This window comes from Nyctereutes procyonoides, unplaced genomic scaffold (assembly GCF_905146905.1).
Source record: "Nyctereutes procyonoides isolate TBG_1078 unplaced genomic scaffold, NYPRO_anot_genome, whole genome shotgun sequence".
Classification (NCBI taxonomy): Eukaryota; Metazoa; Chordata; class Mammalia; order Carnivora; family Canidae; genus Nyctereutes; species Nyctereutes procyonoides.
Window position 1 is genome coordinate 58,583,059 of NW_026575121.1, and position 26,598 is coordinate 58,609,656.

The 26,598-nt window shown below is 43.4% G+C and overlaps 1 protein-coding gene across 1 annotated transcript in view; it reads right to left on the minus strand.

The window, feature by feature from the left end:
• The window catches only part of COL4A1 (collagen type IV alpha 1 chain), a 136,422-nt gene that overhangs the window by 58,452 nt on the left and 51,372 nt on the right, over positions 1-26,598 (minus strand). The window contains exon 2 of the mRNA XM_055335740.1: positions 18,014-18,073. Coding sequence (XP_055191715.1) covers positions 18,014-18,073 — 60 coding nt within the window. The remainder of the gene's footprint in view (positions 1-18,013; positions 18,074-26,598) is intronic.

Genomic DNA, 26,598 nt, shown 5'->3' on the forward strand with positions numbered 1-26,598 from the left:
TTGCAAAGAATAGAACCCTAGATACTTCCTGACCTACAAAACTCCACTTTGTACATCAGCCTGTGAGAAAAAAAGAATTGCCAAGAGTTCTTCACAAAATACTAAAGGACTGCCGCTCAACACAAGAACCTGAAAGAGCGGGGCGGCCCAGGTGGCTCAGCGGTTTAGCACCACCTCCGGTCCAGGGCCTGACCCTGGAGACCTGGGATCGAGTCCCACGTCGGGCTCCCTGCATGGAGCCTGCTTCTCCCTCTGCCTGTGTCTCTGCCTCTCTCTGTCTTGTCTGTGTCTCTCATGAATAAATAAATAAAATCTTAAAAAAAAAATAAAGAACCTGAAAGAGATCTAAGTGCTGTCGCTATAAATCTAAAACTGTTCCCCTAAAGCCACCTGAGAGCAAAGTGTTCAACGTCACCGAGCTGGTGGAAAAAACTTTCTAAAGTGAAAGGCACACTTGAGTGCTGACAAATTGTTGGCAGGAGGAAAAGAAAAATCCCACCTGAAAATCTTCCAAAGATCCTCAGGACTTAGAGAAAGTTCCTGACACCTCTCCCTCGTCGGAGCTGAGTACCGCAGGCGTCGAGCAGCAAGTGTTCCCGTCAGTCATGTGTCTTATGCTCTTTCTGAAAAACCAGCCTCACGTAGCTTTCATTCACTCTTCCTCTGAAGCAGTAATCTTCTCAACATATATTTTTTAAGATTTTATTTATTTATTCATGAGAGACACACACAGAGAGAGAGGGTGGGGAGTAGAGACACAGGCAGAGGGAGAAGCAGACTCCATGCAGGGAGCCTGAGGTGGGTCTCGATCCCGGGTCTCCAGGATCAGGCCCTGGGCCGAAGGCAGGTGCTAAACCGCTGAGCTACCCGGGCTGCCCAACATATTTCTAAGTATAAAAATTTTAAGTCACTCCCCTGAAGGAGTCAGCTTCCCAAATCAGGAATAAACATATGGCGGTAACGTGTTTCCAAGTCTCGTGGATCCTGTGTATACGTTTCCTGATAAAGGCAATCTAATCCATAGCTTATTTCCATTTTCCCATCAAACCACAACCTAATGCAGCTTGTTCTCTGGAAGCATTTGTACTTTCTATTACAATTGGCTATTAATTGTACTTTCTATTACAATTGGCTATTAATCTATTAATTGGCTCTATTACACACAGTCAAATTTCAATGAAAAGGTGCACAGTTTTGATGGGTTTTCCGCAAACCCCCCTCTATCTGCTCCTCCCTATGCCGCAGCTGTCCACCACCTCCTGGGCCAGGGTCCCACCTCGGGGCATCACTCAGCCCGGCTCACAGAGGGACGCTCCCACCTGAAATGTTTGTAGTCTGCCCCTGCCGTCCCCTAGCACCCAGGCACAGCCGTTTAACTGGGATGTCAGTTAAACATCCTTCCTTGGGGAAGACCCTCCTAGACATAGGTGATTTGGAGAAAACGATTACGTCTAACTGATGAAGGGGCAATAAATACAGGGCGAACGGCCTTTAGAGGCTCCTGGAAGGAAAGCCCTCCACGGCTGTGGCCTCTCACCACCAGGCGGCGCGAGAGGACTACTTTTTCAAATTAAACCCTGTGGACTCCGAAGCCTCAGCCTTTTTTTCTTAAACATTCATTCCATTAATATATAAATATTAACTGTTCAATGCCATTGAAGATATTAGCATGGGCACAGCTCAGAGAGGTTTCATAAGGTCTAAAAGATAACACCAAGGGAAAGAAAGAATTTAATTAGTATTTAAAATGTAATTAAAATTACATATGAACCTAGCAACCTGAACATCAAGGCTACTGAGTGGCAAGTGAATGCCGATGACCTCACCAGTACTATGAATTATGCCTATTTCTCAGATTGCTTTTTTCTATTCATTTTATAAACAGAGTATTTGAATCTACAATAACACAGAAAAAAATGGTTTTCTAAATGACCGCACAGAAATACTACATACTGGAAAAAAACTTAAGTCCTACAAAATGGTCATGAAATAGGTTCAGGCAGGACAGCAGGGAGGTCTCTAAGAAAGTACTACTAAATACCCAACTGCCAGGAGTATTTATTTAAAGGCTTCTCTTCGTCCCTTCTACTAGTCTGTAGGAAACATACATAAGGAAATTTACCCATTCTCCTGACTTTTGTCATCTGTGAAAAAACAAAACAAAACAAAAAAACAACCATCTGATTTTTAATGGCTTCCAAAAGAGACGATTAACATCTCCCTTGCTAAAAGCATTAATTTAATGACATGAAGTTCTCATGAAAGTCAGAATCAGAAATACTTCTACCTAATCCAATTACCTTACATTCTGCTTCTCATAAGTAGACTTAAAGGGGCATCTGGGTGGCTCAGTTGTTGAGCATCTGCCTTTGGTTCAGGTCATGATTCTGGGGTCCTGGGATCAAGTTCCACATCGGCCTCCCCGCAGGGAGCCTGCTTCTCCCTCTGCCTATCTCCCTGCCTCTCTCTGTGTCTCTCATGAATAAATAAATAAAATCTTTTTTTAAAAGTAGACTTAAAAATGTGTTTTAAAGCAGTAAAACCATACAGACATAAAAGTGCTATACTGTAGCTTGGGCCCTTACTGTGACTGTGGCAGATTGTGCATGTCACACACTGCAGTAACTAGGAGGCAAAATCCAGAGGCAGCTCAGCCTGGCCCAGAGTGAAGGGGGGCACGCAACTAACATGCACAGGCCTGAGCAAAATGCAGTAGCAGAAAACCACCCAGCCTGACCCAGACCCTACAAAGGGGGTCTATCTATGCATCAATGTTTATAAAGTTGCACTTGGGGGAGAGGGGATGACCACGCCTGAGAAAAGGCACGAGTGCTTCCACTCACCAGCACAAAAGCTTTTCTTTGTCTTAAAGTTCCATGAGATTTACCAAAACTCTATGCCATAACTTAAAGATCTAGGGGAAGGGGAGGGATTGCAGGGAAATAACTAACGGACAACAAAATAACAAGGTCATTAACAAAGAGCAGGAGGTGAGCAGCTCTCTGAATTTGGACAGAAAAAAGACATCTTTTTCTCAAAAAGACGCTTTGCTGTGTTTTCACTATCGCCAACAACCTTGAGGTATAAAGAGATGGTTTTATGTTATCAGCCAACTTGAGAAACAGCAATCAGTGCACAGCACCTAAACAGACTTAGAGGGCTTTCATATTATCATCACTGAGGATGTTATTCACCTGAACTTGGAAGTGTATGTGGGTGTGTGACAAGGTCCTGGAAGTGCGTGCATCCTGAAAAGAATTAGGACACATAAAAGTCAGGAAGTGCCACAATCTAGGTCAGGAATTGGGGGGGGTCGGGTCTGTGTTAACATTAAGTATGAAAAATGTAAAAAGAAATATCCTGAAAATAATAATCATAATTAATAATACAAAAAGCATGCAAGATAGCCTTCAGATTTAACCTTGAGAAAAACTGCCTATTGGCAATTAAGAGAAAAACTTTTTTCTTTTTTCTTTTCCTAAGAAAATGTGGGTTGAATGCAACTATCCATCAAAATTAGGTTTTATGGGTGTCCTGCCAGGGGGCATTCCCTGCTCACCAGCACCTAGCACAGTCAGCACACGGTAGATGCTCACTAAATATTTTGAGGAGTGAATCAGGAAACACAAAGTGTTAAAGATTCCGAGGAAATAATATGAGCCTACCAAGAGGCACAGAGTTGGGGATCCTATTTTCAAAATGGACTGCAAAAACAGGCATCTTTGCTCTGGGTTTGCAAAGGGAGGGGGTCTTCCTTCCTACCATCTTGATGCTCTGTGGTGGAGAGAATCTAGAAACCCAGAAAATGTCTGTAGCTCCAGCACCAGGCACTGAGAATCTCTGAGGATCAAGTTTGCTGTCTGGAGGATGGGACAACGCTATCTGCCTCATACCAGATGTGGTGAAGGATCAAACCTGGTTGATCCTACTTCGCTCCACATCCAACACCAAGCACATGATCACAGACCACACTGGTCTGGCTCTCATACAAACAGTTTGCATTCACTACCAAGATTTCTCAATCCATCAAGTCAATTGCATTTCTTCAAAGCCACAGAATATCTTAAAGGAGAAAGAAAATGCAGTGTCGCCTTTTCTCCTTCCAAGCTGTCATGACCTATGACTTATCTCTTTCTTGTTTTTGAGACTAAATTTGACAACAGAAAATAAGGATTTCTTGGGTACTGAAAAGACAGGACAGGTTTTCTTTTTTAAAGAAATTCCTCATTTATCTTATGCACAAGGTTTTTTCTTCTTCTTCTTCTTCTTAGTAAATACATCTGATACTAATTATTTTCACGGCTCAGAATATTGTTTTTCCCTCTCACATGAGCCTGAGTCTATGCGGCCACATGGTCACCAATTTGTCCCTGTCCAAGCCCCGGGGCCCTGCTCTTTTTGTAGCCCAAAGGTGTCCGATGACAAAACACATGTTTTGTTTCCTCTCCCTCCAACAAAGTGCCTTGACCACACTGCATTGCTAACAACGTTCCCCCCCCCCCCAGTCCTTGGCAATAATGCCAAGACATTGTTCGTTAATCATGCTCAGAACCCAAAAGATAAGAACAGTTCCAAAGAGGCTGAAATATGATGAATCAACTTTGCCCATATAACACAACGCAATACTGGGTGGTTTTACAAAACCCATACTTCATTTATCATCATTACTTTGAAAAACTTGTGGTCAGATCAATCTGAATTAACAACTGAATTTTAACCTATTTCCAGTAAACACCATTGTTTCTCTTAAAACATATACAGTCACTCGAGGAAAGGAAAGCAAGATAGTGAAGGGGTTTCTTGGGCCTAGATTTTGATTTTACACCTGAATAGCTAAGAAAAGTATACAATGGCACAATCAATACAAAATCATAGAGCATAATGAACACAATAAATAACTACTGCTTAAATGCTTAAAAGCAGCCTTCCCTTAGAGGGTAGGTCCCCTTCCCCGCAACATCATTCATAGAATTAGCAAGCCTGTTTCCAAAAGATGACATGGAGATATATTTTAACCTAATATATGGCCAGATTCTTTTAAAAATTTAAATTAGTCAGATCTTACTTAATGCCATTTTTACTCTATATGTCGGAAGTTTTAAAGGTTCAATTTATAAGATAGTCTTTTGCCTTTTTTTCTTAATTACTTAATGCCAATAGACTAAAATACTTTGTTCCTTAACTAGGAGATAAGATGCAGAAATCTGCTTAAATTGCATCTCAGTGTGTAAATTGGAGAAATTACTGTTCTCATAAAAAAAAAAAAGATTGCAGACTGTAGAGTTCAATGTGTGACACTTTTCCTTGTAGTCTGTACCCAATTTTAAAAAAAATCATTTAGAGGATAGATGACCCTACGTGCAGATGTGTTAGGAAGAGGGAGAGAGGGGATGCAGGAAGAGGAAAGTCAGGCCACCTCTGCTGCTCGTGTCTCTCTGCTCCACACTCTGGGGACATGGGACATCCCACACAATCACCAAGGTGATTTGCCTTTGGCAAGAGGAGGCTGATCAGCCAAATACCCCAAAGTAGCCTTCCCTTGTCCCCTGCCCCAGATATAAAATTGTTAATTTCCTAAGATTTTTTAGCTCCCCCAGGAATTGCAAACCAGTGGGACCCACCAGGCATCTCTGCAAGAGCAAGTAGGCTCCAAACTCAATGCTCGTCCACAAGAAGAATGAGCACCTCTGCTTTAGAAACAGACAAGGAATCATCATCTAAGAGCCGTTGATACTCCACATAAACACACTGTGGTTGGTTATATGGGTCCAGAGTTTCAGAATAACAAATCCAGTAATGACAAGTTGCTCACTCGCCCTCCCAGGCCCCTAAATCCACTCTTGAAGGGCAGAGCCACCTGGGCCTCCTGGCACCCACCCATGTGAAGTCATAAATCAGGAAGCGGACACTGCTTCTGATGGAGCCACACCATCACAGCTGGAGAGAATAATTGCTAAGTAAAGGACAAACTGCGCTTCTGAAATAAGATTTCCCTCGCTCTCCCAGAACCTCTACTTAACTGTGTGATGGGACACAGGAACCAAAGAGCTGACAGGCCTGCACAATGACACGTGTACACTTATACTGCTCACTGAGCAGAGCAAATTCCTTTTAAACAACAGAACCCTAAACCTCACCCACTGAGTAGGGATCCCTGTGTGAAGCATCACTTGACCTGGACCATGGTTCTTAGGTTCCCACCATGAAGACATCCATTCCACCACGTGGCACTCTGTGTCCCCCAGGGGGTTCCCACCACGAAGACACCCATTCCACCACACTGCACTCTGTGTCCCCAAGGAGGTGGGAGCCTGGAAGGGATGCTGTCCCCAAGGGTGGGGATCATTCATGTTATGTTTGCACAGATCAACGCTTCCATGCTCGGTGCTCACCCAGGACTGAGAGGCCACACCTGAGGCGGGCAGGTCACTTCACAGTCGACCATCCTCCAGCCCCCAGGGAAGTCTCAGGGAGGAAATAACTGAATGTGTGAGCAAACGGGAGAGACAGCCAGGGAGAAAGTCATGGCAGCATTTCTGGGCCATGAGAACTCAAGGGGGATCCCAAAGCAGAAAGCCAACAGAAGCATCAGAGGGCAGAGGGGGCTCAGAGCAGGCTGCAGGAGGCGGTGCTGCAGGCGGGTCGGGGCAGCCGTGGTGAGCGCTGGGACAGCCACACCCCATCTTGGGCCTGACCTTCCCCAACCAGGTCAGCACAGCGCTCCGACAGCTCCCCGGGACACCACAGCGTCCCCTGCCCCGGAGGTCAGGACCTCCCAGCACTCGGGGACCGCCTGGCCTTGACCCAGAAGTGCTCTCAGGCCCCGCACCGGGCCTTCCCCTGGAAGATTTCAACTCTGAATCCGAGTGACCATCGGACTGAGGAATGCGCACCGGGTCTGGGAACACGGGACAGACACGGGTGCTGAGGGTCTCCAGCCTTGCAGGGTGGGCAAATGTGTGTGTGTGTGCATGTGCTTGTGTGCGCATGCATGTGTGCACACGTGTGCTATGCGTGTGTGTGCGGGCACGTGTGCTTGTGTGTCCATGTGCAAGTGTGTTGCATGTGTATTGCACGCACATGTTTGTGCACGTGTGTGCATATGTGCTCACCTGTGTGTCCATGTGCTTGTGCGTGTATATGTGTATGTGCATGTGTATGCTTCCCCGTGTGTTCGTGCACATGTGCATTCACATGCACGCGAACTCAGACAGGAGGCGAGCTGTCAGGCTGGGGAACATGCGTGAGGTGCACCTGTACAGTGAGCAGAAAGGAAGCCAGTGAGCATCAGGAAAGGAAGAAAACTCGAGGTGGGAGGGAGGGGAGAAGCCACCTTGTGCCCACACAGCCAGGCTGTGAAATCTAGCCCCCAACACTGTTGCGTATCCAGAGCTCCCCCACATGCAGGAAGCGGGACACCCTCCAGAGCTTTGGCTCCTGCCCCATAGACCTGGACCCACAGGGGCCCTGGGCACAGGTCAGCAATCTCAGCTCCACTTCATGACTGCAAATCATACTGTAGAATGTTATTTTTAGCTTTGGCTGGAAGTGTCTGCCCCGGCCACAGATTACATCTGCCCTGGCAGACAAGGCCATTTAGTTAGCTGTCAGGTCACCGTCTCTTGTAAAGAATTGTGTGTCCTACGTCCAGAGGGGATGCAGGGCAGGAACCAGGATGCCCCCACCAGGCCCTCCTGAGACTGGGGGTCACAGTCTCCCCACTGGGCTCCCAGGGCTCAGCCTGTGTGGTCTAGAATCAGAGAAGGGACCACTCTTCACCAAGTGCTGCTGTATTTGGACTGAGACACCAAACCTCTGGTGCTCCAGCTCTGTAGAAGGGAGGCATCACCAAGCCCTCGCCAGCCACACCAGCAGAGTGGGAGGGTTTCTGCACCAACCAGGAGAAAAGGTACTGTGTCCCGATGCAGGAGAAAATACAGCATCCCCTGGCCCCTGGGATAGCAAGCAGACTATCTTGGTATCTTCCACCCTGGTCCAGGAGACACTGACCAGACCAGGGGCAGGAGACCCGGCCACAGAAACAGCAAGGCCCAAGGGCTTTGCAGAAGTACACACACTCTGCATTTTGCCAAACAACTTCACTTTCACAAAACTGTCCTACAATGATTTGGGGTCTCATATGGGGAAGTGAGACTGAGGGGAGGGGTACAGGGGTTCCGTCATCCACAGCAGTTTCCCAAAGTGTCCACATTTCCACCTCACATCTCACATCGGGGCAAATATCACAATAAACAGGGAAACAAAATTGGGGAGAGGTCTAACTCATGTGCCCTGGGTGTGCTGCCTGGATTTTAGGTGCCTGCTAGTGACAAGTCCCACTTGCCTTTCCCTGGCCTGAGACCCCAGCTCAACTCTGGGCCCTACAGGGCTCACTCTGACCACACTGCCTCCCTCTGAGCTGGTGGCAGATGTCCGGTCTGGGGTTTATTGGTGCTGTCACTCCTTTAATGCTTTCTTCTGCCATGAGACCACAAGAGCCATGTGGCCAGGTGTCCCACCCGTCCTGCTAACCACTGCCTATGGCCATCGGCACCCTGCCACAAAGAGCATAAGTGCAGTGAGACCACTAGAATGCTAGGCAGATGGGGTGGGATGTTGGACGTTGTTTTCTGGCTCCAACAGTTCACTGGATCTACCACGGAGAGACTTAGTTCCTTCATCAATCTTCTATGGAAAGGCATTAGCCAAGTACTCAGGGTCTCAGAATTCACCTCAGCTTACAGTGAGGATTTCTTTAGAATCAGTGAATCACAGGCGGCCCATGTGCTACGATGGGACATCCATCAAACAGCGCTTGGAGAAAACTTCACGATCAAATAAGATGTGTGTAAGAGATCTGTATCTATCCTTCTTCACCAGAAGCACATTTTAGCTCTTTGTGGGCTTGTCTGTAAGCCCATGGGCTGACACAACCTCATGCTAAGGAAGGAGAACACCCTACAGAAGCACTTTAAGCCAGGAACAGTTTCATGCTGGCATCGTAGCAGCTGGCAGAAAACCATTCATTGTCAGCTCCTCACATTCTCCTGTGAAGAAGTGGGGGGTGGGGGTGGGGGAGCATTTAACCTGGGACCAGGTAAGGATCGTACTTTTATAAAACTCTGTGGTCAACCCGTGGAGGCAGGCTCAGCCCCCATGGAGACCAGATCGTGTTCAAGTGCACCTTTAACATCTCTAATGGATTTGCCAAAGGGGGAAGAAGACAGGGGCACCACTTCCCACCATCATCTGGTTTGCTCGTTACCGCTGACTAATTCTTCCTTTGTTTGAGTGCACATTCTGCTGAACCACTTCACAAGGAAGAGGGTTCTGTTAATATCATTTTTGTGGGGGCAGCTCTCCACGCCCACACAGCATAATTACTCTGCCTCATTACGTGCCGTCTGGAAACGTATTTTCAATGTTCGTGATACTTGACCGACCACCAGCAGGAAAACCCAAATGCACCGTTTTCATTTGTCAGGGTCTGTTTTATGCTATCTTTGATCTTGAATTAAAACACACAGTCTCGTTTTGTTACTTCGAAAAGAAAACTATATTCCTGACAAGCAATGTTTTCTCAGGATCCTATTTACAAAAAAAAAAAAAAAAAATTCCCACGCATAGTCAAGACGAGGGCTGTCAGGGCCAGCATCGTGATGACAGCTCCACTCACATGAGGTGTTCTGGGCTTTAAAAGTCACAGAACATGATATTCCATTCAGGAAATTTAATTTTCTGCTACTCTTTCTAAACATGGAAACAAAATCAAATCACTATTTTTAAAGCTGTGCTGGATGAGGTGTGTTCCAAATACAGCTGCAAATCAAAAAAAATGTGGGTTTTTTAAAAAATATGATTGTAGTATATCATGAGTTTAAGATGTCTCAGAAGCATATGACAAGGGGCAGATGTTATGCAGTGCAGAGAAACCGGCAGAGGGACAGCAGTGGGACGGCACAGCCTACAGTCCCTTCTTTGCTAGGGGACAGCTGGTATCACCGTGGTAGCGTCCAAAGCCTAAGTGAGACATCCACGCGGGGCTTGTGTGCAGAAGAAGATAAACCTACTTAACATGGACCTGTTTTTAGTGACTTCCCTGTGGCATATTCTTAGTATTGGAACCCTTGGGTTCAAGCACATTTTTAAACATTCTTTGTTTTCAAAGAACTATTTAAAAAGACAAAAGTAGGTGAATGTGGGAACCCATGTTGATTCTCATGAGGACTCTGCCAGATGATGAGTCATGTGTAATATGTGGAAATAGGAAATAGGAGACATCTGGAAAAAATCTTGGCATTACAAGACACCAGAAAAAACATGGAAAAGGAAAAGAGGGTGGATTAGCCAAGATCTGCCAACAGGAAGAGAAGGATCATGCCACCGGACCCTGCAATGAAGACCAATTGCTCCCAACATGATTGGAGTAGGCACTTGGGGTGTTTGATCCCTCACATGGCAAAAATAAAGGATATTTCTCAGAGGTTCCCCTTTAATAATCTCCACAACAGGGACAGCTGGCTGGGGGAGGAGAGGGGCTCAGACAACGCCTGTAATTACACGCATGTCAGGAAAAGCAGCTCACAAAACCCTGAAGGGGTATTTGGAATGCATAAAGGGAAAGCTAGTTCCCCTTATATTTTAAGGGAAAAGGTTCTGGAAATGGATGATAAAATCACAGCACTGACTAGAAATTGGATGGTGTTTCCAGACAGACCTCCCAAGTGAGAGCATCTCATTTGTCCTGCACCAAAAGCACCCAAAAGCTATAAACATGCTTCCTAACAATGGTCTATGGTTGTGAAAACATCCTCATGTCTCTTTAATTGAGGTTCTAAGAGAGCTTCTGGCACAGGTGTAACCAGTCAGCATCTCTGGTCTCACAGACTTCACATGGGAACTGGGACGCCCCTACCAGGTGAGGGCTACACCTCTGCGTTTAATGTCCAGGAATCCGCCCACAGCTGGACCAGCCAGCAGTAGGTCACCAAATTCACGCAACTTTAAAATACAGCTACTGCTCCGCCGACACGTACCCACATATGACATTGTCAATTTCCTGAGTGCTTTTGGGCACAATGCCTTCCACCTGACCCTTTTAGCAGCTCTAGGAAGCTGCAGGCCAAAGGCCACCTTCCTCTTCCTTAGGGTAACTGGTTGACGTGACTTGATGAGACATCCTCAGCTGGTAGACGGTGGAGCTCACAGGATAATCAAGGCTTTGATCCAACAAGACATTCTTTCCTAAAGGCTCTCACTGATCTGAGAGATAAAAGATCTATCACCAAATGTATCCGGAGAACAGTACATGCTATGCCACCCCTTAAACACTCAGAAGCTTATTTAAGATTCTGAGATGCCCCAGCATGGAAACAACAACCACTGAACCATAACTCAGTGTTCCCCAAACTCATTTGTCCTTGGAACACTCTTCCTTATTCTGGCCCAAAGGAAACATCTATTAACATCTCAAGATGCTCCTACGATCACTTCTAGGGATAAATATGACACCTTTAACACTTAGAACAATGGTTAATATAATTTATGGGAAAGAGATTTTCAATACCCTGATAAATAATAATAATAATAAAAAGATAGTATGTATATATATATAATTCTATACTAAGAGTGAAAAGTGAGCAAATAGTCATTATACAGAGTATAACATACAAAGCACTCTAGTATTTTTTATTTTCATTATTTCATAATGAGATCATGGCTAAGAACATTTCTATTATTAGCCATGAATAAATTAAAAGAAAGATCAATGAAATAAATACATGACTACATTGAAGACTATTTAATTCTCAAAAAATATCCATTCAATGTAGTCCCTGAATTTCACTGAATATTGAAAGACTAGTATGAGAATACTAGAAAAAAAGAATTTTTTCTGAATATTGAAAGACTAGTATGAGTGTGCTCTGTATTGATGTTCCTAGGAGAAAGTGAGATTCTTTATGGTTACAGTGATGTTAGATCCTAAGGCACTCCTGAGTGCCGTTAGGCTCTCTGGTCGATGCCCACACTCCTCATCCAGCAGATTTGGCAAGAGCAGCTAATGGAAAATTGCCAAAGTCAAATGGCACACAGAATTAGAAAGAGGGGAAGTTTTGCCTCTTCTCTTGTCTTTAGATAAGATTAGATTTGCAGCATTCTTGGCACTTTTTTTTTTTTTATGTCTCACCCTTGAGAGGAAGATCCTAAAAATACCTGTTTGTAATCACTCAAAGTACCTGGCAAAGTAACAACAGAGAAGTGCATGTGGACGGACTGGACTCACGACCACACAACAACTCTGAGCAAACTGTGGAAAGAGAGGATGTATCTTCCCAGGTGTAGATGAGGCTGATGAGCAAGCTGATGACCCAAGCCTCTGGCCATGTTCAGAACACATACGGAATGTGGCCATATTCGCCTCCTGGAAAATCGAGGAGGTATGCCCAATACATAAGTAACGGAGTTACTCCCTCTTGACCACAGTGATGGGTTTCCTACAGGACAGAGAATGTGCCAGGACTTCCTGAAGGAAGGGGTGGGGGTGCCACGTTCTCCGCTATTGTGGGGCTCTTGCATCTCCTGACAGTGGCTTGAGAAACCCTCCCCTTGTGGTTTTATTCTGAACACTGTATGGAACAAACACCCCTGAACATTAGCGAACGTGGATTCTTGGGGCTGGGCATCCCCTAACTGCTCAGACGTGGGCACATGACCTCTGACCTGTCCTGTGTCACAGACAATGTGCCTCCCTGTGGTTATTTGTTGAACCTAGTGGACGCTCATCTGGAACAGAACTGGGAGGTCTGCCCATGGCCCCAAAGGAATGGGTTCATTTCTCTGTGTTCCTCCAGCAATCCTTTCCATCAATACCCATTTAGAGAAATGCTTTGTTTTCCTTGACAAGTGGCCAGCAGAGTGGTGTATACCCTGTGGATTTGGTTTTAGAGCAACGGGAGCTGGCCCAAGGCTTTAGGATATTCTGAACCATGAGTTCATCCGCTTGGGCTCTCCCAAATCAAGATATTCTTGTCCTGAATAATGGGAGCTGACTAGTGCTTGATTCCTGTTGCTGACCTCATATTCCCTATAAGAGATGGAGCTACTTCAGTGGCTCTCAATCCAGGTCCCCCATCTCTTCCACCACCCCAGGAGACAACATCTGGCCAAATTTGCAGACATGCTGGTTGCCACAAATGGGGGAGAAGGTGCTACTGGCCTCTGGTGGGCAGAAGCCAGGGATGCCACTAAGCATCCTGAAATGCATAGGAACTCCCCACAACAAAAAACTAGCCTACTGGTTAGTAGAAACCCTGGACTAGCTGGTTTCTTCAACCATAAAATGGGTATAATAATAATATGCATTAAAAACACTGTGCCTAACCCAAAGCAGATGTTCAATTCACATCAACCTTCTTCTCTTTCTTGCTCTGACACCCCAAAGCCAGGATTTTCCTGTCCTGCTGAGATCTGTTGTGAATTAGCAGAGGCTACAATTTAATGTTAAGATGCAAGCAGACAGGTTTATACAGAGGTCTGCTGTGGGATATTTATTGATTGTGGCAAATGTATATGGGAACCAACTGGCTGGTAAAGCTCCAAACCATCTACTGTAATAAGAGAAAAGAGTATCCCACATAAAGAATGACATTCACTTCTTCCCAGATTTCCAGGGCCCAGAACAGAACCACTTCCAGATTGGCCAGACTTCCCCACCCTTTCATATCAGATAAGGCACACATTTTAGACAAAAACAAATTCCACTTTCAAAGTTCTCTGCTTTGCAAGTGATCTGGGACTGGCCTCTCTGATAACCTGAGCACCACCATGCAGACTCCACATGTGGAGCAGGGCCTCGGTTTGCAGACAATCTACTCAGCAATAACAAGAGAGTGTGCTTCTTCCCCACGGCACTGGCAAGGATTGAGGTACCAGCAGGTTCAAGTACACTGAGAAGTTATGAGATACCCACACAGTTCTCGTTATGTAAGAGAAATACTGTAATTCTGTCTAATGGAGACTCTGCTCCCAAGACTATGGTTGCAAATGTCCTTTTCCAGAGTCATTTTATCAGGAACCACCAAGCCTTTTTTACAATACGTTATCAACTGGCCACAAGAGCTGTGTTCTCGGATTAGTGTGGTGAAATTCTGTGTCTTTCTTTATGCCTGTGAGTGACAGGTGACCCTACTCTATATCCAGGCAAGTCAGGGGCATTAGATGACACATAATCCACCTGCACCCTTCCATCCAGGAAGCCATCCCTTTCTTTTTATGGCTCTGGGCCATGTCAGGGACGTGTCAGAGCCACTCCTTTCTCAGAACAACTGTACCATTTGTTTTTTTCTACTGTTTCTCCTGCAATGAGATCATTTGCTCCTAATTAACTTTATTTACTTCATAGGCATACCTTGCACCTCTCTGGTTTAATTTGGAGTTCCTGGTTTTGAATACTGCAGGGCCACAGAATAGAATGCTACCTTTTCAAAAACGTGAGCTCCCCTGGTGAAAATATCTGAAAAACCTCTTACATAAACTCTGTTCTGGCAAAATATAAATGGCTAATTCCCAAGCAGATAGCAGTAACTCTTGGGAATGCGTTGCCATTCCTACTATCTCACATCGCTGAGAAAATCAGGTTATCAAGCAAAAGAAGAGCTTAACTTTTGGCTATTTCTGCATAAACAAGCATTCAAAACGCTAATCAGTTTAAACAGATAACATTCCCCCACTGCTGAAGTCTCTGGAAGAAAACTAAGCCATTGTGTACAAACCCAGATTAATGACCTAAGACAAAACACCTGAAGACATGAGTGCCGCCACGAAAGTGGGAAAAACACCAATTCTGCCAAACCCCAAAGTCTTATGAAAGCCTCATGAATTCAGCTGTTGAAGTCACAGCAAGATACCCACTGTTCAATCGATAGCTACGGGATTATGACACGACCACAGATCTGCTGCATTATCACTACTTATGGGATTTGGAGAATATAAGACATTCTGCCAATTAATGACATCTCCATGGAAGACAGGACTTAGCCAAAGAAGATTTGGCAATTGATACTGGACACATTCCAATGTCCGTCAGTGGATTCCAAATAGCCAATCTGAGAAAGGGTCCCTCAAGGAGATGTGGAAAAGATGGGTCTTAAAAACCACAATTTCCACATCTCTAAGGCTGCTGACACTCTGTCCTACTTAGGTAACTTCTCTCTTTCTGAGTTATGTGGCTTCTGTTATCCTACTTTTAAAAAGAGGTCAAAATTCATTTAACTTGTAGACATTAGAGAACAGCAAAATAACTCCTAGGAGAATTGAAGACTTCCAGCAGGAGCTCGAAAGCAGGCCCATGACTTGAACCATCAGGTTTATGTTCTGTGATTCTAAACCCTTGGTTCATTTTGCATTTACACCTGATTAGCATGCCCAGGACTCACTCTGAGAATGGGTGGCAGTTAAGAAGGACCAATTTATCTCACTGATGTGCTGGCCAAGAATAAATGTCTCTGTTGTCTAACCTTCGCATGAGACGGGGGTGCCCTGTGTCTGAAATCCCAGCTCAGCCGTGCTCCAGTATCTCAGGCCAATACACTGATTATTTTAACATCAATTCCAAGACAATTAGTGGAAGTTTAAAATGTCCTCTTTCCATGAGGGGAAAGGACTTCCTTGGTCATACATGCTATGCAAACCATGGGACCTGAAATATTTCTGCCCAAGAGGAGAAGACAGATCTTCAATTTTTGTTGAAAGGACATAATACTAAACATTTGGCTATTCCCCTAGATTTCAAGAGGCCCTCTGAATTCATTTGACCACTGCAGTCTTCTAAAACACAAATTCAGAATGGTTTAACCGACAACTAGCAGGCAGTTTATTTTAAATAGTCTTTCTGTCAAAATCACATAAAAAATCCAAAGTGGGTGGAGACTGAGTGCTGAGGGAGCAAGGGTCAGCTAGTGGAAAGGTCACAGAGGCCCTGGATTCTGGATGTCTGATCCACTTGCTGGGAAATTTAGAGGCTTAGCAAGGGGGAGAGTAGAATTCTACTCTGTCCACCCAACCCCAACAGGAGTGCTGGGGCTTTCTAATTTCAAAGCTCAGGTGGATTGGTCACACTGCCAGGCTGGCCTGAGCCCTCATCACAAGGAGGGAGCACAATCTAATGGCAGGTCTTCACCCTCAACACCTCTTCCCCTAAATCTTCTAGCACCCAAGTGGGAGGCTGGCCCTACTGCACGTCTCCTTGTCAAGATAAACACAGACCTGGACTCCCCTGAGCATACCCTCAATGCTCAATTTTGACAAGAAATGTTTCAAGACCCTTTCCCTGTGGGGTTGGGTGTAGATGCTGCCCATGACTTAGACATGGCCCTGCCTCTTCTAATGATGTTTAATGAACTTTGAACTAAAGTGGTGGTTCACTAGCTATCCTCAAGTCATGGAAAACTCAGCCAAAAAAAAACCTGGAAAGCTTCATCTAGATAAATCTACCTGGTTACATATTAATAGGTGGAATTTTGGTAAAAATGAAAATAAATCAGGCTAGAGAGTATATGTACAGAATAGGAAGCCTGAAAAACCAGACCCATGGGAGTGTGCCACCAGAGTCTGCAGCTGCTGGATGGGGCACGGGGGGGAAGGAGGGAATCCTGAAAGTCTTTGGAATGGACCCTGTTCTTGTTGAGAGTGAGCACAACTGCCAGCCTTCCAACCCCTAATGCTTTAAGTTACAAGAAAAACACAACAATGTTGATACAGCCCTTCAATTCCCATTTGTTAACATAGGAAAGTTCTACTTTTTATAGTTTTAAGAATCTCTTTGTTAGTTCAGTGTGCCTATGTGTATAATTCAAGTAAGACCAAAAAGAAAAAAAAAAGATTCTTTGTTATGAACATACTTGCCTCTACCATAAAATAACACTTATGAAAGCACACTGGAACTAGCCAGAAAAATGCACAGAATATGCACAGTATATAAAGGTGAATTACAGTTGATATGGTTGATAATAAAAGCTATAAATATATTTTCACATACTGCATTTATTCCAAAACTATCCAGGTAATGCTGATGTCACCAACTATGAGCATATCTTTTTAAAAAATAATGTTGGTATTTTAGCAAGTGGCTAAAAAGAAGCAAAACCATTTTCTGTACAAAATTGCTGGTTTCAAGAGTGTGAGTCTGACCCAGTAAGCCTCCAGCAGGCCATGAGCAAGAGAGGGGGCATCCTGGCCAGCTGACACCCTCTGTGCCTGGAGACCAGGGCTCTCCCCTGCCTCCCCCTGCCTCAAGCCCCCACCTGTCACAAGCTGACTGGCCATTCCTCTCACTGTCACACCTAGTTTCCAGGGCCACCCCAGGCAATTTCAAGATTCTTCACTGTCCCTGGGGAAAACCAGGCAGGCACCCTCTCTCACAACAACTAAAATGCACAGATCGACGACCTCCAGAGAAAATGATTTATCCAGATCTGTGATTCTCAAATGGGAGGGAGGAGCACTTACTTAGAAAAAAAAATATTTTAATTTTACATTTGGGGAACAATAAATATTTACTGTTTTTGTAAGTAAATCTGGACAAATGTGTTATAAATTAAAAACTGGTTAACTATACTAATTTGAATAAAGGCCCTCAGGTGCCATAGAAGCTTTCTCTTTTTTGAGAAAAATGCTAAGTTTTGTCTTTATACATGGGTTCAAAAGAATACTAATGGCCCAGCAGATTTTCTGCCAATAAACCCTTCCTTTCTTGAGTTGAAAATGGAAATAAATCGAATCCCTTTTTCTACATTAATTGCTGCTAATTATCAGAGTCTTTGGGGAACTGCTATTGAGATTTCATAGACACCATGTTCAGCCTGATTTTGCTTCATTCTGGGGAAATTATTAAAATAGTAATAAGGCTTTAACACGAATTGCTGATTATTTGGTTAGGTTTAATATAGTTTTTAATGACTTCCATATTGGTGGCAATCCAAAATGAACTGTTATGACTTAAGCTTTGGCCACTTACCTTCTGTCCTTTCACTCCGTGGCAGTCACACTTCCCACATCCAGAGCCAGCACAACCACCCTGGAAGGAAGAGAAAACGTCTTTAAATAGAAGAACTCTTGCAAATTGAGGTCACTTTTGAATTGAAATGATTTTAGCATCTTCACCTATTTATGGGAAACGTCCTACCCCATTATTTTGAGCATGACCTTAAAACATGAGATCTGGATTTGCTCCAACGGGGTTATCACATACCTCTCTTGCCCTAAGAAATGAAACAGCAAGCCTGGAGTAGAGAAAATTGAAGCATTACTTGGTCCACAAAGTGAAGGCTATCATTTTTACTTTTTGATATTGCCTCCCCAGGGATGATTTTAACAGGACATCACCCATATTTGCAAACCTATGTTTGTGACTTAGGAATTTTCAAATTCATTCTATGAGGCCAGCATCACACTGATACCAAAACCACATAAAGACATCTCAAAAAGAGAGAGAGAGAGAGAGAGAGAGAGAGAGAGAGAGAGAGAAGTATAAACCAACATCCATAATGAACATGGATGCAAAAATCTCAACAAAATATTAGCACACCAAATCCAACAATACATTTTTAAAAAATCATTCACCACAATCAGTGGGATTTGTTCTCAGGATGAGAGGGTGGTTTAATACTTGCAAATCAATCCACATGATATATCACATCAACAAGAGAAAAGATGAAAAACATATGATCATTTCAACAGCTGCAGAAAAGCATTTGACAAAGTACAACATCCATTCATGATAAAAACTCTGCACAGTAGATCTAGAGGGACCATACCTCAACATAATAAATACCATATATGGAAAACCCACAGCCAATATCATATTCAATAGGAAACAACTGAAAGCTTTACCCCCACGGTCAGGAAGAAGACAAAGATGTCCACTCTCACCACTTTTATTAAACATGCTACCGAAATCCCTACCCACAACAATCAGACAATGTAAAGAAATAAAAACATCCAAATTGCTAAGGAAGAAATAAAACTCTATTTGCAGATGACATGATACTATATATAGGAAATCTTAAAGACTCCACCAAAAAACTACTAGAACCAATAAATGAATTCAGTGAAGTCCCAGGATACAAAAATCAATTTATAGAAATCTGTTGAATTCCTATACACCAATAATGAAGCAGCAGAAGAAAAACTAAGAAAACAATCTCACTTAAAATTATACTAAAAACAATACTGTATCTCTGAATAAGCTTAACCAAAGAGGTGAAAGATCTATACTCCGAAAACTGTAAACAATGAAGAAAGGGGGGGGGGGGACCACTAATGAAAGAAATTCAAAATGACACAAGAAATGGAAAGACATGCTCATGGATTGGAAAAACAAATACTGTTAAAATACCCATACTACCCAAAGCAATCTATACATTCAATGCAATCTCTATCAAAATACCCACAGCATTTTTCACAGAACCAGAACAAACAATTCTAAAATTTAGATGTAGCTAACAAAAGACCACTAATAACCAAAGCAATATTGAAAAACAAAAAAGAAACTAGGGACGACTTGGTGGCTCAGCGGTTAAGTGTCTACCTTTGGCTCAGGGCATGATCCTGGAGTCCCAGGATCGAGTCCCACATCGGGCTCTCTGCATGAAGCCTGCTTCTCCCTCTGCCTATGTCTCTGCCATTCTCTCTCTCTCTCTGTGTGTGTGTGTGTGTGTCTCATGAATAAATAAATAAAATCTTAAAAAAGAAAGAAAAACCAACTGGAGGTATCACAATTCCAGACTTCAAGTTATATTACAAAGCAGTAGTAATCAAAACAGTATGATATAGAAATAGACACATAGGCCAATGGAATAGAATAGAAAGCCTAGAAATAAACCCACAATTATATGGTCAATTATTCTTTGACAAAGGAGAAATGAATATATAATGGGAAAAAGTCTATTTAACAAATGATGTTGGGAAAACTGGACAGCCAAATGCAAAAGAATGAAACTAGACCACACTTTCCTACACCATACACAAAAATAAACTCAAAATGGATTAAGGACCTAAAGGTGAGACCTGAAACCATAAAAATCCTAGCAGAGAGCACAAGCAGACAGTTCTCTGACATTGATCATAGCAACATCTTTCTAGATATGTTTCCTTAAGCAAGTGAAACAAAAGCAAAAATAAACTACTGGGACTTAATGAAAATAAAAAACTTCTGCACAATGGAGGAAACAGTCAATAAAACTAAAAGGCAGTCTACCGAATGGGAGAAGATATTTGCAAATGACATTTCCGATAAAGGGTTAGTATCCAAAATATATAAAGAACTGATACAACTCAACACTCAAAAAACAAATAACCCAATTACAAAATGGGTGGAAGACATGAACAGAAAGACTTCCAGATGGCCAGAGACATATGAAAAGATGCTCAGTACCACTTATCATCAGGGAAAGACAAATCAAAACAATAATGAGATATCACTTCACACCTGTCAGAATGGCTAAAATCAAAACACAAGAAACAAAAGGCGTTGGGAAGATGTGGAGAAAAAGTAACCTTCACGCACTGTTACCCTATACTATAGGGTAGTATAGAACTACCCTATAACCAACCAATCGCACTTCTGGGTATTTATCCAAAAGAATACAAAAACTCTAATTCAAAAGGATACACACTCCTGTTTGCATCATTATTTACAATAGCCAAACTATGGAAGCAGCCTGAGTGTCACTGATAGATGAATGGATAAAGAAGACGTGGTATATACATACAATGGAATAGTACTTAGACATTAAAAAGAATGAAATCTTGTCATTTGGAACAACATAGATGGAACTAGGAAGCATAATGTTAAGTGAAATAAGTCAGTCAGAGAAAGACAGATACCATATGATTTCATTCATATGTGGAATTTAAGAAACAAAACAAACAAGCAAAGGAAAAAAAGGCAAGAGACAACCCAAAAAACAGACTCTCAACTATAGAGAACACACTGATGGTCACCGAGGGAAGGTGGGTGGGGGGTGGGGACTTAGAATTGCACTTATCATTATGAAGAAAATAAATAAAATAAATCAAGTAGCATCCTGTAAAAAAAAATCTGGAGAGGAAGGAAACTAATGTGTTCAAAAGCCCACCAGTTGTTACAATCACCTACCATGTTGTTTGATCAGCTATCATTTTGAGGTAAGTGTTACCATCCCCATTTTACAGACTGAAATCTGACTTTGAAGGTTCAATATAATATGCTAAGACAAGGTTGAAACCAACTTCCATTATGTAAAACTGCCAACACGTTAAAAGATAAAAGTATGATGGTGCCTACCTACATTTGCAATTTTCTTAGTCAAACCCAAACTTTAAACCAAGATAGACACGGGTGTTGTAGACAGAATCTAAGGACATGTGACAAGAAAAAGTTTAGTTAATAAGCTTTATTAGAGGCTGTGTCTTAGGTCTAGGATGAAATGTGTATTTAAATTCTGCTTCAAGTGTAAGAGCTTCTCAAACATAAGACAATACTATGAATAGTACTGTGATCATGTGAAGTCTATTTTTTTAAACAATATACTCAAGGCTTTGCCCCGTTGCCATGGAGATCCTCTGCCTAAAACAACTGCATCTGGAGATATTTATTTCATAAAGTGAAATCTGAACTAGCGCCTCCAAGACAGTAAGCTGTTATTAATTTTATATTTTGGAAATGGGGACAATTGACAACAGTCCAAACAGGCTCCAGAGATAATGGGTCTGCCTCTTTCCTTGGCTCACATTTGGGACAACTTTCAGCATGCAATCTCACAACCTCCTAACATTCTAAATGAAGCCATGTGCACAGTTTTGCTTCATGACCTGGGTTTTGGTGACCACTCAGAATCTTCCAATGAGAGGAGGTCAAAATCGTAAGCCTGTGCTCCAGAAGGTTCAGCCAAAACGCCCACAGCCAAGAACTCAGAGACCCATGAGACATGTCCCACAGTATCACCACCTCCTGCCTCAGCCCCACCTTAGGGCTGCCAGCGCCCCACCCGGGGCTCCCACAAGGGTGGGTGCCACACCTCTATGGCAACACCTGTCCCATGCTCCTCACAGCCAATACTTGTACACCCCACACACACACCTGGGACCCTGAGAGCACTTGGGGCCAGCCCAGAGTCACAACCAGGCTTGATATGGACTGTATTTCCTCTGACACAGCAGAAGCTATAAGACTTGCATTGGGAAATCAAGTAGAGCACTGATGAAACAATGATTCATCCTCAACTGTGAAGATATACGGGAACTTTAGAGTTGTTCAACCATTAATAAATGGGCATCTCAGAACGGAGGAAACAGAGCAGAGGCTACCTGGCCACTGGTGGTCTGCTGCTGGGGGCACTGGCAGCCGTTTCACCAACCTTAAATAACAGGTGTACACAACAATCCAGGAACACAGGTAGGTAGCTCCCAACAGATGACCGCCTCACTAACAGCACCGTGGATGAACACTCCAGGGAGGAGACCATGTGCCGGCTGTGGGCCTGGCCAGGGAAGTTGGGGGGGGGTGGCTCCCAGTGCTGCTGGGTGGGCCCCCAGACCAGGGAATCCCAGCAGGAGAGGTTTCTCAATCACTGGGCATCCAGGTCAGCCTTCCCCACACCAACCCAGCCCACAGCTCTCCTCCTGCTCCTGAACCAGGCTTAGGAACATGCCTCTGCTCTTTAAACTCTTCTAAACCCCATCCCACTCCTACAGATGCCAAAAGAAAAACTCAACCAGGCTAAGACTCATTTATCTGGTAGGAAAGAGACTAATTTATTTATCTGGTGGCCCACTATTTGGCCACCTATCACGAGGCTTAGTTGGCCAAAACCCAAGAACAGCCTGAAGCAGGATGGGCTTTTCTACTTTACGGGTCAATATGGTTTCTTCAAAGTAAGCATAGTATCACCTAACTGAAGCTCAAAATGGCTATTTGGTGATTCTGGGTTTTCTCTTCTAAAATGCTGATAAAATCTCAGAAGCTTATCTCCATTCAATTTGAGGGAAGTTATAAAAATGAATTTCCTGGAACTGTTCCCTTAAGCTCTCAGCAAATGGTTTCATAGCAAGGGACACCAGATAAGAGGATACAGGGCCACGGCTGTCGATGCTGGGGTCAGGTTGCTTCTTGTGCCTTTGCTACAGAAACACACCCTGTGTGTGTCCATAACCAATAGCCGGTTTTATCTTGGGCAAGGCTGCAGGTCATGGTAAACTTTTGGAGTAATCTGAGATGAGAAATAAAGGACCAGAGCCTTTATTATAGGAATAAAAGATCCTCATCCTGCCCCCCACCAGCTTATACTGTACATCAAGCAAAATTAAAAAAAAAATCTCAGACAAAAAGACATTCATGGCTCCTTATCTGTTTTATTTTTGTGGGAAATTTTATTAGCAATTCTGACTCTAAAAGACAATTCCAAAGAATTGATCATTCTAATAACTCCTAAATTATGGTCAGCTTTTCAGAACTCAGGGCATTTTTAGACCATGATTTTCGTTTCACATTCTGGGTGGCCCAGCATTTTACGTAAATGGTCCTATAAAAAAAATTAATTTTTAGACTAACAAAAATCATAAGATGCATGTTTACTTTGCTAAAAAGATCTCTTTTGCTTTAAAAGTTTTTATGTATGGGATCTCTGGGTGGCACAGCGGTTTAGCGCCTGCCTTTGGCCCAGGGCGCGATCCTGGAGACCCGGGATCAAATCCCACGTCGGGCTCCCTGTGCAAGGAGCCTGCTTCTCCCTCTGCCTGTGTCTCTGCCTCTCTCTCTCTGTGTGTGTGTGACTATCATAAATAAATAAAAACATTTTTAAAAAAGATGCAGTTAAAAAAAAAGTTTCTATTTATTTAAGTAATCTCTACACCCAACATGAGACTTGAACTCACGACCCCGAAATCAAGGGTCACATGTTCCTCCAACTGAGCCAGCCTGGAGCCCTAAAATCTATTTTAAAGTATTTAAACTATTCTGGTCCTTAGCATTGCTGTCATATAATGGCCCATACTGGATATCACCCTGGTACACAGAAGTATTTTGGTTGGGATTCAAGGGTACGCTGTTAAAAAGAAGAAGGATCCCTTTTCAAGCAGGTATAATGCACGATCTTGAAATAGCTAATTAAACTAAGAGCCTTATGTTATGCACATGTCAACTCTCTGCCATGAATTACTAAGTGTAAAAGGCAAATGAACTATATCAGATTCAAAATTTAATTGGTGACCTCACGTGTTAAAGACCATGTCACGAATCCCAAGATTTCCTGAGGAATTACATTTTGCATCTGGACCTCTCAGCAAAATCAAAAGATGTGCAGGGTCTCACAGACTCAAGCAGCTCCCTACTGGCCACACATCTAAGGGAGTTTACGAGGGCTGCTCACTTTTCCCAGCATCTGGAACATATTGGGCCCCAACAACTAGTGCCCATCCAGCTGTTCCAGATTCTAGAACGGGAAGAATTTGTACATTGTGTGAATTGCTCATACTTCGTTTTCCTGCCTTTTCCCTCACTGGAGTGCAATCATCAAGTCAATTAGCTCCAAGTTCCCAAAGCAAAGTCTGTGCTTTCTTCCCGAGCAGCACATTCTTAAACCAAAAGGTCCTGGCTGAGGAAGCTGGTCAAAAAGACATCCTGCACTTTGAAAATGGGTATGTGGCTGAAGACCCCAAAGGTCAGAAAGTTGTGAGGCTTGGTCTCTCTTGTAGAAGTGGGCTATCCATGGTCAACACTAGAGAGGTCACCCAGATCATGGGGAGAAGAGAGCCCCAGACAGCTCTCGGGCGGCACAGACATCACATCTATATCCCGAACGGTGAAGAACAACCTAACAAAAACCATGTCACTCTTGACAGTTGTTCTCGCCTCTTCCCAGCAGACCCTACAGCCAATAACCTACCACGAGCATATAAGACGCTACCTCCAACAGAAGCAGAACAGAGAAAGATACCTTAGCTCTCAGTGAAGAGGCACATGCCCACACACAACTTCTATAGCCACTTTAAATGAAAACTAATAATACAATTTGAAAGGAATGCAAAAAGTACAACAAAGTGATCCCTAAAACAAATATCTTTTCTAGTCTGTTGGGAGTCTCTTTGTACTTTTTAGGACGTGATGAAATAATTAATTTTATAGATATTTTCTTCCATGCCCCAATTAGAGATTTCCAGAGAGTCAAACCATCAGCATGAATGCTATAAAGTATATTAAGCTCTAAAAATTCCCAAAGATTGATGATATGCAGAACTAGTGCCAAAGAAGGAAGAGGAATGATAGAGGTCAGGGACTGTAGCTTGAAATGAAGCCTATTTCCGGTCTTCCTCTGATCTTCAGACCAACAGGGAGCTCTTCTCAACATTAAAGTGAGCTCCATGGGGGAATGCAGGAAGGGGGAAGGCTCGCTAATTCTGTTTAGAGAGCCCTTTTTACTTATCCAAAGGATGCCAAGCGTGGTGTTACTCTGCGTGCGTGTGCATGAGTGGGTGTACAAGAGGGTGTGGGTGTGTGGGAGTGAGAGAGACAGAGATAGAGACAGAGCACAAGCCCATACAGACGCTCTGCTATGCTAATTTGCTAACAGCGACATATCTTCTCTAGAAAGGCATATTTGGAATGAGTTTAACAGTGAAGTCCACAATTTTCTGACATTTTTCCTCTTTCTGATGGAAGGTAGACCTTTAACATCACCGCTTTAACAATTTTTATGTGTTTCACATCACACCAAATAGGGACATGTGGAGATCTGCCAAGTCTAAATAGCTTATCTTTCAAATTCCTTTGTACATTCCCCATGCTGTGCAAAATGTCAAAATAGTTTTCTAGTGATCTTACCATCCCAATTTTCTTCCTGGTTGTAGGACTTCTTCAGGGAATCTTTGGAATAATTATTCAGCTAAAGAAATATGTGGAGACAAAGGAATGTGTTTCAGTACTTGGGTAGAAATTACAAAGGCATGGAAACTAAAAGTGGAGCTTTCAGGTGTGCTTCCCCCCATGGGTCTGCCAAGTGGGACAGACGCTGGACAACCACTGGGGAGCAACTTGGGAGCTAAGCATACACACATGGCTTTCCTGGCCAATTCCACACCTGCTGTGTGCCCCACAGGTGTGTGTGTGTGTGCATGTGCATCACAGGGACATCATGGGAGACACCCTCGTGCACTGTCACCCCTGAGACCATCTATTTAAACACCATGTTTCCGTATCACATGCCACAAGAATTTGATCTCCCCAATTCTATTGTTTTTCATTTTATTTTATTACCTGAGAAGTGTTGATGTGGTAAATCAAAGATAACCACCCAAAGAAAAGCACCATCCATGATGTCACATTCTTTCTGGATGTTAAAACATCAAAAAAGAGGGGCACCTGGGGGGCTCAGTTGGTGAAGCATCTGCCTTAGGCTCAGGTCATGATCCCAGGGTCCTGGGATCGAGCCCAATGTCAGGATCCCTGCACAGTGGGAAGTCTGCTTCTCCCTCTGTGCTCTTTCTCTCAAATAAATAAAATCATTTTAAAAGTTTAAAAAGCTGTAGTAGAAAGAATATTGACTTAGAGTCTTAGGAAAATATTTT